Source organism: Gymnoscopelus microlampas (genome assembly GCF_963454915.1).
Source record: "Gymnoscopelus microlampas genome assembly, chromosome: 4".
Classification (NCBI taxonomy): Eukaryota; Metazoa; Chordata; class Actinopteri; order Myctophiformes; family Myctophidae; genus Gymnoscopelus; species Gymnoscopelus microlampas.
In genome coordinates, this window is record NC_139941.1 from 25,677,284 (window position 1) to 25,689,783 (window position 12,500).

Below are 12,500 nucleotides of genomic sequence, written 5' to 3' on the forward strand. Positions count from 1 at the left end.
ATTGCTTTGTTAAAGCATGAGTAACACAGCCATTCACTTACTAATTAAAGGACACTAAAGCTGCAGGACCAAGGTGGGTTGTCTCTGACCTCTTGGAACGCGTTTGGTTGTTAGATAGATCTCCTGTTTGGTTACTTTAAAGCGTTAAGACAAGGCAAGAGAAAAGGCTGTTTTTATCTCTAATCAACAACAGATAAGAGAAAAATGCACAGAAAAAACAAAATGCATGTAAAAAAAAAAAGAAAAGAAAAAAAAAAGAAGGCAAAAAGGCAAGTCATAATGGAACAGCTGAACATTATACACAACAAACACCCGAGTGTTGATTTTGTTAAATGAACACCCAGGACTCTACTGTGCAGAGAAGACACTGGTCGTCATGTGGCGTTGCGAGAACAGAAGGGTGAGCTGAAGAAACGGATGTCCGAACTATGCTGAATCTGTGCATAATTATTGATGTTCATGTCAGGCTAATTAACAAGGCAGGATTGTAAGTAGGTTTGCCAACCACCTGAAATTCAAATAAGGGACACCCGACCGGGCCTCCCTTATTTCTAACAAAAATAAGGGATGCCCAGAAAAAGATTCAATCTCACTTGTATAAATATATATATACAGTTTTTGTATATTATATTAACCACTTGAACCCCAGCATCCATATTCTGGGGGGAACATTAGCCAAAAATAGCAGATCGACTACCACTCACAACCAGTCACGTTGTGAGCGGTAGATCGGCTATTTTGGGCAAAGAGATTTGGGGTAGACAGAAAAAAGTGATCAAAGTACAGCGCCAACTCAGGTGCAGTTTACCAAGTGTAGAGGGTTTAAGTGGTTTACAACCTGTATTCTAGTATATGCATGTACGTTATATAAGCAGTTTGAACTTGGAAGATCTGTGTCATTGATTGATTCCCAAACATAAAAAAACAAAGTGTGTCCCTTATCAGTTCAATAAGGGACACGTCTCTTAGTTTCCAAATCAGGGACGATTCCTTATTTCAAGGGACGGTTGGCAACCCTACTTCTAAAGTCTACTGCTCCAATCTGACGTGGGACACATTACTGCAAAACACAAGGGGAAAGACCTCAGCCAGCAGGTTTTGTTCAGATTTAGCCCCAACTAGATCCTTTCGTGGAAAAATTAAAATAAATTCAGAAGAGGTCATCATTTCTCTCAGACGCGTCCATGAAAAGGTTTGCCTGGGATAGCAACCTCAGTGCTCGGTTAAGTTGATCAAGAAATCTTGTCATGTGTCGTGTTCAGCAGTCAGTGAGAATGAAGTAAGACAACATTGTTTTTCTGTACCAATATCACTCAACCGGTACTTTATGATTGGTGCCTCTAGTATCAACACATGCTTGTGAGTCCAACTACCCATTAACAAGGTCAATCCAGTCCTTCTGATATGTTGTTTTGTGTTTTTTTGTTTTTGTTTTTTTTTAACAAAAGAAACTGACAAAAAAGAGAAAAGAGAAGGAGAGAGAGAGCAAACTACAGCGGCTTCAAGTATTTCACATTACATAGAATACTCTGTATAAATTAGTTAACATATACTTTCAGATCCTCCATATTCAGACATATACTATGGCATATATACAGAGTACAATAAATGCTCGCTCATGTTGTGTCACGTTTTGTCTTTTTCCTGTAGTCAGTCGTTCGCTCGTCTGTTTGTTGGATCCGCCTTTTTCTTGTGTAGAGAAATCCCTGAGAACATTCTGGTGACAGTCGCTGGAGGTTCCACACAATGAATTATAACAGTAGAAGTCTAATTTCTATGGTTCACATGCACAAGGAGGGAAATGACACTGGCCTATTCCAAAAATACCATGGAAAGATGATAACTACAGAGAAATACTGACGCTTCTCAAAGAGCGTGTGTTATAGCCGATTTCTTTCATAGCTACTATCGCTGTCTCTGTGTGGACAGTGATGTACAGCAGAGCTGAATGTTGGGAGGAATCGGACCCACCTCCAGATCTCCTCGTATGCTTGGTCTCGTTAGCGGATATCCATCACTTAATTAACACTGTCATCTATCATAGACATTATGATAGTATAAACCAATTGGGGAGCAGGTACAATACCGTATGACTGTTATGAGGTAGCCTTCTCCCTTCATGTATAGATTTATCTAGATCAAATCAACATCTATTTCACAATAACAAGTTTCATTCGTATTTAGTCAGTTTTAGGTTGCACCTGGCTGTGAAAGTCAAACAGACGTAATAAATCACACCGACATACAATTAATACTCATTATCTTTGTCTAATGTGCCATTATGGTGGAGCCTGTATTCTGTCCTCAGTCAAGACAGGTATTCATTATGTTGGGGAGGGGGGGGGGTTACAATAACAACAACAAGAGTTCGCTAAGAGCATTGTTGTGTGTGATGGAGCTAATGCCTGGGACCCAGAGGAAACTAATGGCTGCTCAAGTGCTGCTGCTACTGCTATGTCTGGAGAAACGCTGACACAGGCTCTCTGTCCATGCCAACCCAAGTTGTACCGAGCCGAGCTGAGCTAAGCTATGCGGTGCTGACCAGTGCCCTGGTGATGAGGGCCTGGACAGAGGGAGGTGCTATGGTGTAATTTTAAAGCCTTAGTTTCTCTTTGAGGATGCTGTTACATTTTTGTTTTGTTTGTTTTGTGTCGTTCTGTTTTTTGTTTAGTTTTCTGTGTTTTTTTTACATGAGCGCTATTGTAGGAGGGCGTTCGCTCAATAAAAAAATGAAAAAGGAAAAACAAAACAAAACAAAAAATAGATGCTTAAAATCATAACGGGGGAAAAAAAAGCCATTTCACTTTCTCTTTTTCCTCTCGCACACATGTAGAGAAATACACACAAACATTCACAACGTGACAAATTTCCTCTCTTCTGAAAAATAAAACACTTCTGTACACATAGTAGTAATAATTAATAATAATAATAATAATAATAATAATAGGAATAATGTTTATAACAATAACAACAGCAAGAACAATAATACCATGTGTGGCTCTGTTGATTTTTTTTCCTTTCTCTTTTTGCTTCATACTACAAGTCACATCCCTCTTTTTTACTTGTCCATTTTGTAAGTCCAAAGAAGTTCAAAAGGCAGACTCAAGTTAATAGAAAAGTACTAGAGCGGGCGAGGGTCACTGGCCCCCACCCAAACCTCCACCCAACCCCCGGACCGGCTCTCAGCCGAACCGCTCCCTTACCAGCATCATGAGTTTCTTTTTGCCCTTGTAAATCTGTTTCAGGTTGTCTATGAACTGGGTGAATTGGATGTGTCCGTCGTGGGCCATCATGAATGTCTCCCGCGCCTTGCCCAGGAACTCTATGAACTCGCTGTAGTGGCGCGGGCTGATGTGTGTGAGGCGCGAGTGTGTGGTGTTGATGTAGGCCCCGATGGTGGCGTCCAGCAGCTGCCTGAGCGGCGCCTTGTCCAGTGACATCAGCTTCCCAGAGTTCCTGCGACTGTGCAGCGCCGACACCGACACCATGCCCGGCGTGGTGAGCGTGCACCGCCGCAAAATGTCCGATAGCACGGTGGCGCACTTGACGCTCTTCACCACCAAGGGGATGACGGCGGCCAGCTCGTTCTTGCCCAGCGAGTGGCTGAGCGCGCAGGCCCACAGCACGTCGTTGATGGCCGGGTGCGTGTCCTGGTTGTAACTGAGGTTCAGGTGAGCCATGGCTAATGTCGCTAACTTGTACGCCCGCATGGGGTAGCCTCTGTGCTCCATGTAGCGCGCAATGGTGAACAGTTGCGTGTAGCTCATCCCCGTCGCGGCCGCATCCAGCACGATCTGGTAGGCCGTCTCAAAGGCTATGTGGTCCTTCTCACAGAGGGTGAGGGCGGAGAGCGCACAGTTCTGGGGGTCCTTCATGGCACACTGCAGGGCCAGCGTTCTGGCGGAGGAGGCCAGGTTCTCCTGCTGGTGGCAGTCCAGGTGGAGGCGAACGATGGTGCTGTTGGACATGACGGTGGTGGCCACGATGCTGGTGGCCTCCGTGGGGGTGAAGAGGGTGAACCAGCTCTGCATAATGCTGTCCAACGCGTACACACCTGGCCACAGAGAAACACACAAACGCAGGCAAAGGGCCCGAATGAACGCACGTTCTGCAGGCAGTTTTGAGAAAGCAGATGCATTTACGTAATATCAAGATTATATGTATAAAAAACAAACAGTAGATATCTGTTGCTGATGTTGTTGTTTTTGTTGACACCAGTCACAAGGAGGTCCTAATTTTAGAAGCAGGGTGTGTTTTTGATGTATACATGGACCAGGCTTGCCAAGATAAATATTCAAAGTACCAACCGCTACTTGGAATTATAACCATGGTGTCCGACTGTCCGCACTAGTGTTATATTGTTAAAAGTTATTACATTGATTTATGTCCAAACGAGGCCTTATAAAAGGACATTAAAAAGACAAAGAAAGTCACAGAAAGTCTTAAATTTGCATTCAAATGTCTTAAAAATGCCACAGACATTGAGCCAGGGAGTAATTTTGTCACACGTTGTAGGGGAACATTAGGCCTATTTAGCATCATAATGGCAGCGATCACAGTCCTGTCAATGAGATGACGGTCTCTGTCATAGCCTCTATGACATTAGCAGTGATTATAGCAAGGTAAGTAAGTAAGTAAGAAAAGAGGGAAATGGGGACTGAAGGTGACTTACCCACTTCAGTGGCACATGTGACTAACCAGCGTACCATCTCTCTTCTTCTCCAGTTTAACGTGGACAGAGTTATCCTCATCACCTGAGGTGGGAAGGGCAGGGAAGGAGAAATGAAGAATTGGGAGAGAATAATAATATCAATCAGCTGAGCTGTGTTTATTGGATCATATTTAATTAAATACCAAATAAATAAGCTCAATAAGGCAGGCTTTTAAATAGCTTAGGGGCCAGGAAAGACACTTCTGTTTTGCTAACTGTAGTCTACTTTAAACAGTTGTTGCTAACCTAAGTCACATCCCAGCAATGTACCTTTGGTACGAATAGGGCTCATTAAGAGCTATAATCTAATACATTAACCTCATTTTCACCTAAGATGTCACATACATCTTTTGCATGCCAAGCCCTTTGTCCTTCAGATGTTAAATGTTAAAACAAAGACTATCAATAGCACATATAGTATATTCACAGATGGTGGCTGGCTAGACTGGACGTTCCACTTCAAATCAACATTTTTGAGTGGTCATTTGGCTGGTGTATTTAACATGGTTGCCAAATGATGTTTAAAACTTCTGTCAAGGGATTTGGCACTGGTTATGTGCAAGAAAACTGCTGTTATGACCTTGATAAAGGGATCATTTGTCTAAAGATTCAGATCTGCATCTGTTTTAGAATTTTCCAACTTTCTCTGCCTGATGCAATCTACTACACACAAAATAATGCTATTTTCCGTGACAGCTTTCCAAAAATAAAATTCTTCAGCAGCAGCCATCTTAGGTGCACTGTCAGAAATTCCCACAAATTCCAGTGACACAATGGCCGTTTTGTTCATTCAAGGTTTTTGCAGACGTAGGCAAAATCACTCTCTGCGTACCTGCAATCCCAGCTCAAGAGACACTTTGAGGAGTGTGATGTCGGGCAGGCTGTCCATCAGAGTGGCGATCTTGAAGGCGTCCTGTGCCAGTTTGAAGATGTGAGACGAGGAGTGAATGTTTTTCTGGATGGACTCCAGGACTGTCTCCAGCCTACGACTGTCACCTGGGGGAGACAAGTGCAACAGGTACTCTTTAGAATGCCATCAAAGACTGCATTGTGTGTGGAAATGGCGCTGTGCACGTGTGCGATCGTCAACAGAATTATTATGCGATCATATTATCCTAAATGAGTACGTGAACAGCGCAAATCTATTGTGGAGAACATATGACGCATGGCAAAGTCCAGAGTGTAAATTTAAATCTATTTATGCACTCTCAGAGTTAAATGAACACCGATACCTTGTCTGTGTATATATGCTTACAGTATGTGTTTGGAGTATGTAATTGCATATGTCTGTACCTTTGGCAGCAGTTAGCATGGTGGAAGCCAGCTCACATTGCTGTGACTCTATGTGGCTGAGAGTGAACCAGCGCGGATAGCGGTTGGGCACCACTGACACGATGTGGTGGGGTCGCGACAGGTCACCGGATGAGGCCGTCGACTCCAACACAGGCAATCTGAAACGGAAACAGACGCAAGCCAAAAAGCCAATTAGCATTGACCAAAACAAAAGAAAGACATTCACAATGTGCCAAAACACGTAACCACTTAAACCCTATATACTCTAGCGTTGACTGGGGTCCCTCGGGGCTCTATACTAGGTCCGCTCCTTTTTTCCCCTCAACACCAAATCTCAAAATGTCCGATCTATAAGCTCTGAACGGTTTGCGTTTGATACGTTGTGAGCTTGTAGAGCAGCTATTCTCAGAATTTTGGGCCCCAGAGTAGGGACACCACGGTTTGTGTGGTTAAAACATTTTTAACTGGTAAAAAAGAACATCAAGTAATATAGACAGCAGATAGTCTGGAATCATAAAAATATACATTTAATAGTTAACCACTTAAACCATATATACTGTACCTAGTTCACCGAAGTCCGTCGGGGCTCTATACTGTACTAGGATTCATGTGGTTAATATCACTTTTCTCGTCACGCATTTAGCAGGTAGACAGATTGAAATACAGACTGAGAAAAAAAGTAAGTCTTCATCACTTGTGGCCCGAAAGAATGACTTGAGTGTTCATGAGGGGATTATAGTTAGCATATCCCTGCAATTTACATCCAACCTAGTTTTTAATCACCTAGAATCCATGGTATAATTAGTATTTTCTTCACTCTAATTGGTTGTAATGAAGTCAGGGCCATGGAACACCTGCTAGTGGCTGAAGGAACTCCTCAAGTATCTCTCTCTCTCATTACAGCATTACTGACAGGGCCGAGTCTCCACCATCCACCACCATTACCACTGTGGCCAGCTCATATCCTATTCTCCCTCTCTTCTCTTCCACCTCACTTTCAAAGGTCTTCCTGCCTTCAGAAGACAGCAAAACCTGGCCTTCTCTCAGCCAATCACAAAGCTAATTGAGTCCACGGGGAAATTAAGGAATTCACCTTCCAGCCCTGTGAGGCTGGACACACATCAAACACATGCCGACACACATGGATGGATGCAGGCGCTCACGCTCGCACGCGGACACGCACGCCCCCACGCACACCCCACACACACACACACACACAGGCACATGTGCAGCCAAGGGTGTCTGCGTGGCCGTGTGTGGCCGCATACGCACTTGTGCACACACACACACACACACACACACACACACACACACACACTCTCACATGCACACCTGCCCTTCTGAAAAACACATCAAAGCATCCTAGTAAAAGCTATGTGATGCTAAATGCCAGTTTCAATTTCAGAGCAAAGTGCATGTGATACTGTTGTCACCTGAGCACAACCACGCAACAAAAAAAAAGAGAAAGAAAGAAAAAAAGAAGAAAGAAACAACCAGCTCATCTTCAGTCAGTTTTTCCCCGGCAGGGTACCAGGGTACCAGCGGGACTCGTCTCTTTGAGAGAGATGGTGGCAAAGAACACGGGTGAGGGATCTGCAAGTGTGAACACTGACACTTGGTGTGAAACAGAGATGTTTGGAAGCCATAGCAACAGCCGGTTTCATTCCACACACCATCTAAAGAGCTGCTAAAAGCCTTCCACCACACTGGGGGCCTTCTGGAAGGTTCCTGGGGTGTAGCAAAGCAAAAAAGGCCCAGGGTAAAGATGGAGGCCTCATCAACATTCCTCCCTTTGTTTGGCTTTCACCAGAGAGCCAGAGGCCTCGATTGGACGGAAGTTTGAGAGGCCAAGCCTGCTGAAAAGTAGCCTTCTGAACATGTTGGGGAGGAGGGGGATCCATTCTATGCTATTGTTCTACGAGAGAAAACAAATAATAGTAGTGAAAAGCCTCGTGAACTGCTCCGAGCCATTCCATCCAAGTACATCTATGCCATCATATCCTCTGCCATGGTTACATTCTCATTTAGCACCTTGTAAACCACAGCAATATGCTGCACATCGGCTATAAACATTATGATCGTCTCGCCACAATAACGCTACAAACTCAATGTCACTCTCTGTGCTCAAAATATAAAATTAAACTCATATTTCTTTACTGCATCGCTTAGCCTGGATATAAATGGACATCGCCAATGAGCTATAAGACGCCGTAACGTGCGAGCTATAACAGGCAATCAATCCTGATGTAGGCCGCTAGGAGAGCAGCTGTAGTGTCAAGTGGGGTCCTATGGCACTCTAGCGTGCTGCTGTCACATCTGAAAGGGACGTGGCAATACTTTTCACACCCAGAATATTCAAGGGCAACGTGTTGACAGGGGGCCACCGGGGGACCACAGCAGACACAACCGTGGGTACAGAGGGACGCACGTGGTGTGCAATCATATATTTAGAAAACATTGAGTGGTCGTCCACAGCAAAAGAGTTAGCAAAAGCAAGAGTCCTAATTGAACTCTTAAGATTGTAAGAATGAACCTAAGGGAGTTAAATGAACACAGGACTTTACTCAGAATTTGCACTATACATTCACATTTAGAGGATGATAATTGATGCACCGTGATTAAATGCGTGCACTCACATGCACGCACACATACACATGCACGCACTCGTACACAAGAACAGACTCTCAATAACACAAACCTAATGTATGGCACTCTATAGTTCTTACACTTTTAGAGTTAAATTGACACTCTGGACGTTTAATATATGTTCACCACCACAATAGATTTGTGCTGCTCACACTATTTTAGGCACATAATTATTTTGAGAAACAGACAAACACACACATAAACAGTGCACTCGTCCTCATTCCTTTGGTTTATATGCGGCCAGTGAGGTGTGTTCGATTTGATTTCTTTTGTACGTTTATTACATTCATGTTGTACAATGTTTTTACTTTATTTATGTGCGTGTCTTGTTTATGCATTTTTTGTACAGTGTTACGTTGGGTTGTTTGCCATTAAGAGAGCGGTGTAGTTTTTGGGACCAAAGGCAGTGATACTGAGAATAAGTGAATATGAGTGAGACAGACATTGATAGAAAGCAGCCCGGCATGGTTTTACCTAAATTCTGGACTGTCGGGTCCTGGTTTGGATCAGCATGACTACTGACCTCTTTACCTCCTGGTCTTTCCCCTCCTGACTATAAACACTCTCCTATTATTATTAAACCACCTCACCATCTATCAAACACACATTTATCAGCTAGGCTACACATCCGCTGCCTGGAAGACCCCTGCCCCAGCACTTTTCTCTGTATACAAAGCCGCCAGTAAACCTGACAGGTAGAGGTATCTATCAGGTCATGTCATGTCATGATTCAAGATATGAAAACTCAGTTTTACTCCAAAGGTTTGGAGGATTGCATTATAATACTGTATCTTTGTTGTTGGTCACTCATTTTTGCCTTGATAGCGTGCAGAGCACCATATGGACATGTATACAATACATGGTCATATACTGTATGTACTTGAGGTCATCTTACATGCAACCACTTCCACAGGTATCTATAATGATCTCATTTATTATGAGAAACCTGTTCTTGGGTTTTGTCATGTGGTCAATGTTTCCACTCTGAGCCTCTTTCATATTTGTAGAAATATTGTTTGCCTACAGAGTAAAATGAACTCACAAGCCAGCTATCTACAGGCATATAGGCCTAACCTACTGCACATGCTCCAGCTTCCTGCTTTACAAAGGACTTTGCCCAAGGTCAAAATATTATTGTTATTGTGTATGTGTTTTTATGTGATGTCTGTCTGATGTCTGTTTGTTTATAGGCATTTTATGAACACAAGAGCCATACCGTTGTCATGTTTTATATAATTGAAAAATGCCAATAAATATATTGTACAAATATATCTCAGTCAATAAGATCTCAGTCCGTGTACACAGACTGAGATCAGCTGGTTTCTCCATAGTTTGGTTTGTAGCAGTCTGCCTCCATCTGGTAAATGATTTTGATGTTGCTTTGCAGTGGAATTCCCCTTTAATACTGGAGAACTCAAGTTATGGATGAATGTATAAGTATTGGATTTGATACTGTGTTTTCAGTGGTTAAGATTGTGAACAAGTCTTTTAGACATTTTAAAAAACAGCTGAAGCGGAGCCTTATTCAAACGACTGTGTCGTTCGACGAGAATAACTGTTTTCAGCAGCGCGCTTTACATTTTCGCAAAACACGTTTTTCCGTTGAAAATCACTTATTTTCGCTGAGCCACATGCTTATCGTATTGGAGCATAAATTGGCCCCTAGAGGGTATGATCTTTCCGAATGCAACTTGAGAAAATTGAGATGTGCGACACGGAGATGAGCAAATAAGACAACACTGCTGTGGTAACACGGTGGCCTTACAGAAACAAAAATGCACTGTGAGGAAACACCATACCAGCCCATCTATTTTTGCTTCAAAATGCAGCCTGGGCACAGTAAAATCCTTAGTATTCATTTAACTCAGAGTGTGTACAAACGGAGTGTCGATTTGGTTCGGTTTACTGTATACACGACGAGTTAAAATAACACTCAGGATTACACTGTGGGACAGTTCAGTTTAATGTTAGCCTTGTGATATATCTTCAAAGGTTGTGGATTAAGCAAAGGACCTAGATTTATTAGGCTCATATCTCACATGGGACTCTCTGGATGTATAAAATAGCGTTTGGGGTTTCTCTCCACTGGCTTCCAGAGGGTGAGGTGAGGACAGTCCCCAGAGTGGAGGAGACACCATCTACTGTTGCTCCATTAACATTCTGGACAGCATGTGAACCACTAAATCCAGTAAGTGTTTTTGTTTTGGCCTTTACACACACACTCACAAGTCGGCAGCACACGGCATGCGCTGCTGCTGCTCCCACATTCCTTAATTAACCTCGTCCACGACACATAAACACACACGCAGGGACGAGCACGTGTGTGCGCACGCAAAAACAACCGCAATTATTCTACACACGCAATATTCTGTACACATACAGTACCGTCCTACAGGGAGCTGGGCGCCTCATCTCTAAAGCCTGCTTTATACTTAAATAGCTGATCTACAAGCTCACAATGTGTCACAATGCGAAGCCTTGTGAGCTTGTAGATCTGCTGTTTTCGACACGGCACACCATTGTGTACGACGGAGCCTGAATTAGGCATAACAGCGCTGGCCTAAGATAGATGGCGAGAAAGAAAGAGGGTGACAGAGAGAAGGAGAAAGACTGAATTTTCTTACTCTCTCTCTCTTGTATCAATGATAGTGTTATAATGGCTCCATTAAAACAGTACCCTTCCTTCTTACCTCCTCCTCTATATTTAACCATCCGTCGTCCTGTGGGAGCACAGAGGTATATGCTATCATATTACACTACGCTACATTACACACATTCATTATGTGCTGAGTAGACACCCCTGGTTCCCAGGAGCGCCCATAAGTGGCCATATTATTCTAAATCACCCGTTTCACACCACGGGGGTGAGGATGGAGGTGAGGGGGGGAGGGGTGGAGTTAGGAGCGGTGGCGGCGGTGGTGGTGGTTGCTGGTGGTGGGGGTGGGAGGGGCACACAAAGAGAATGGGAGAGGCTGACTAAGAAAAAAAAAAAGTAGAACTGAACCGGGGAAAACGACGAGATAAGGACACGCACGACCTTGATCGCATGCCTGCCTGCCCGTCTTTTGAAAAGGAGGGGCTTTCAGTCGCCCTGCTCCGTTTGGCTAGGCCGCTATTTCAATCAGCTGGTCGGTTGTAGGAAAGCGCCGGTGATCAATTCGCGCTCATCGGCCGCAGCCTCCGCTACGCTGCGTTTTGTCAGTCTGTGACGCGCGATGCTATACTAACCAAACAAAGTTCAGCTCCCATTCATTGGCTAATCATTTGCCATCGCCATTGTTCAGAGGCAGACTCATTGAGGAGGGATCAAGACAGAATCCCCTGCTTTGTAGAAGCACAACAGGCCCCTTCCCCTCACTGCCCTGTCGGCCCTGTGTGTATGTGTGTGTGTGGGGGGGGGGGCCTTCCTCCTCATTACAGCCACTAATTACACTCTCATTAATCTAATTAATATTCACTGAACCAGCTCCCTCTAGTCACAATATCAAAACGCAACACAGCACTGATTAACACGCGCACACACACACACACACACACACACACACACACACACACACACACACACACACACACACACACACACACACACACACACACACACACACACACACACACACACACACACACACACACACACACAGTCTAGGTAAATATACACAGAAGCAAATCACACAGACAATCTGTGGAGAATACAGTAACTTCACATACAGACAGTTTGCATAGATGGGACACACGCACCCGCACCCGCACACACACACACACACACACACACACACGAACGACAGACTTACCGCATGGCTCTCAGTGCAATCTTGTACGCCAGTTCAGCGTCATGAGGTAGGAGAGAGGT

At 44.0% G+C, this 12,500-nt stretch overlaps 1 protein-coding gene across 2 annotated transcripts in view; it reads right to left on the reverse strand.

Annotated features, from left to right (window-relative positions):
• The window catches only part of LOC311043879 (zinc finger SWIM domain-containing protein 6-like), a 60,308-nt gene that overhangs the window by 389 nt on the left and 47,419 nt on the right, over positions 1-12,500 (reverse strand). For both annotated transcript variants that reach the window (XM_084055286.1, XM_084055285.1), the window contains exons 10-14: positions 12,442-12,500; positions 6,005-6,162; positions 5,544-5,707; positions 4,673-4,754; positions 1-4,054 (exon numbers count right to left, since the gene is read on the reverse strand). The exon at positions 1-4,054 is cut by the window's left edge and continues 389 nt beyond it; the exon at positions 12,442-12,500 is cut by the window's right edge and continues 77 nt beyond it. In XM_084055286.1, the coding sequence (XP_083911412.1) occupies positions 3,183-4,054; positions 4,673-4,754; positions 5,544-5,707; positions 6,005-6,162; positions 12,442-12,500 (1,335 nt within the window). In that variant the 3' untranslated portion in view covers positions 1-3,182. The remainder of the gene's footprint in view (positions 4,055-4,672; positions 4,755-5,543; positions 5,708-6,004; positions 6,163-12,441) is intronic.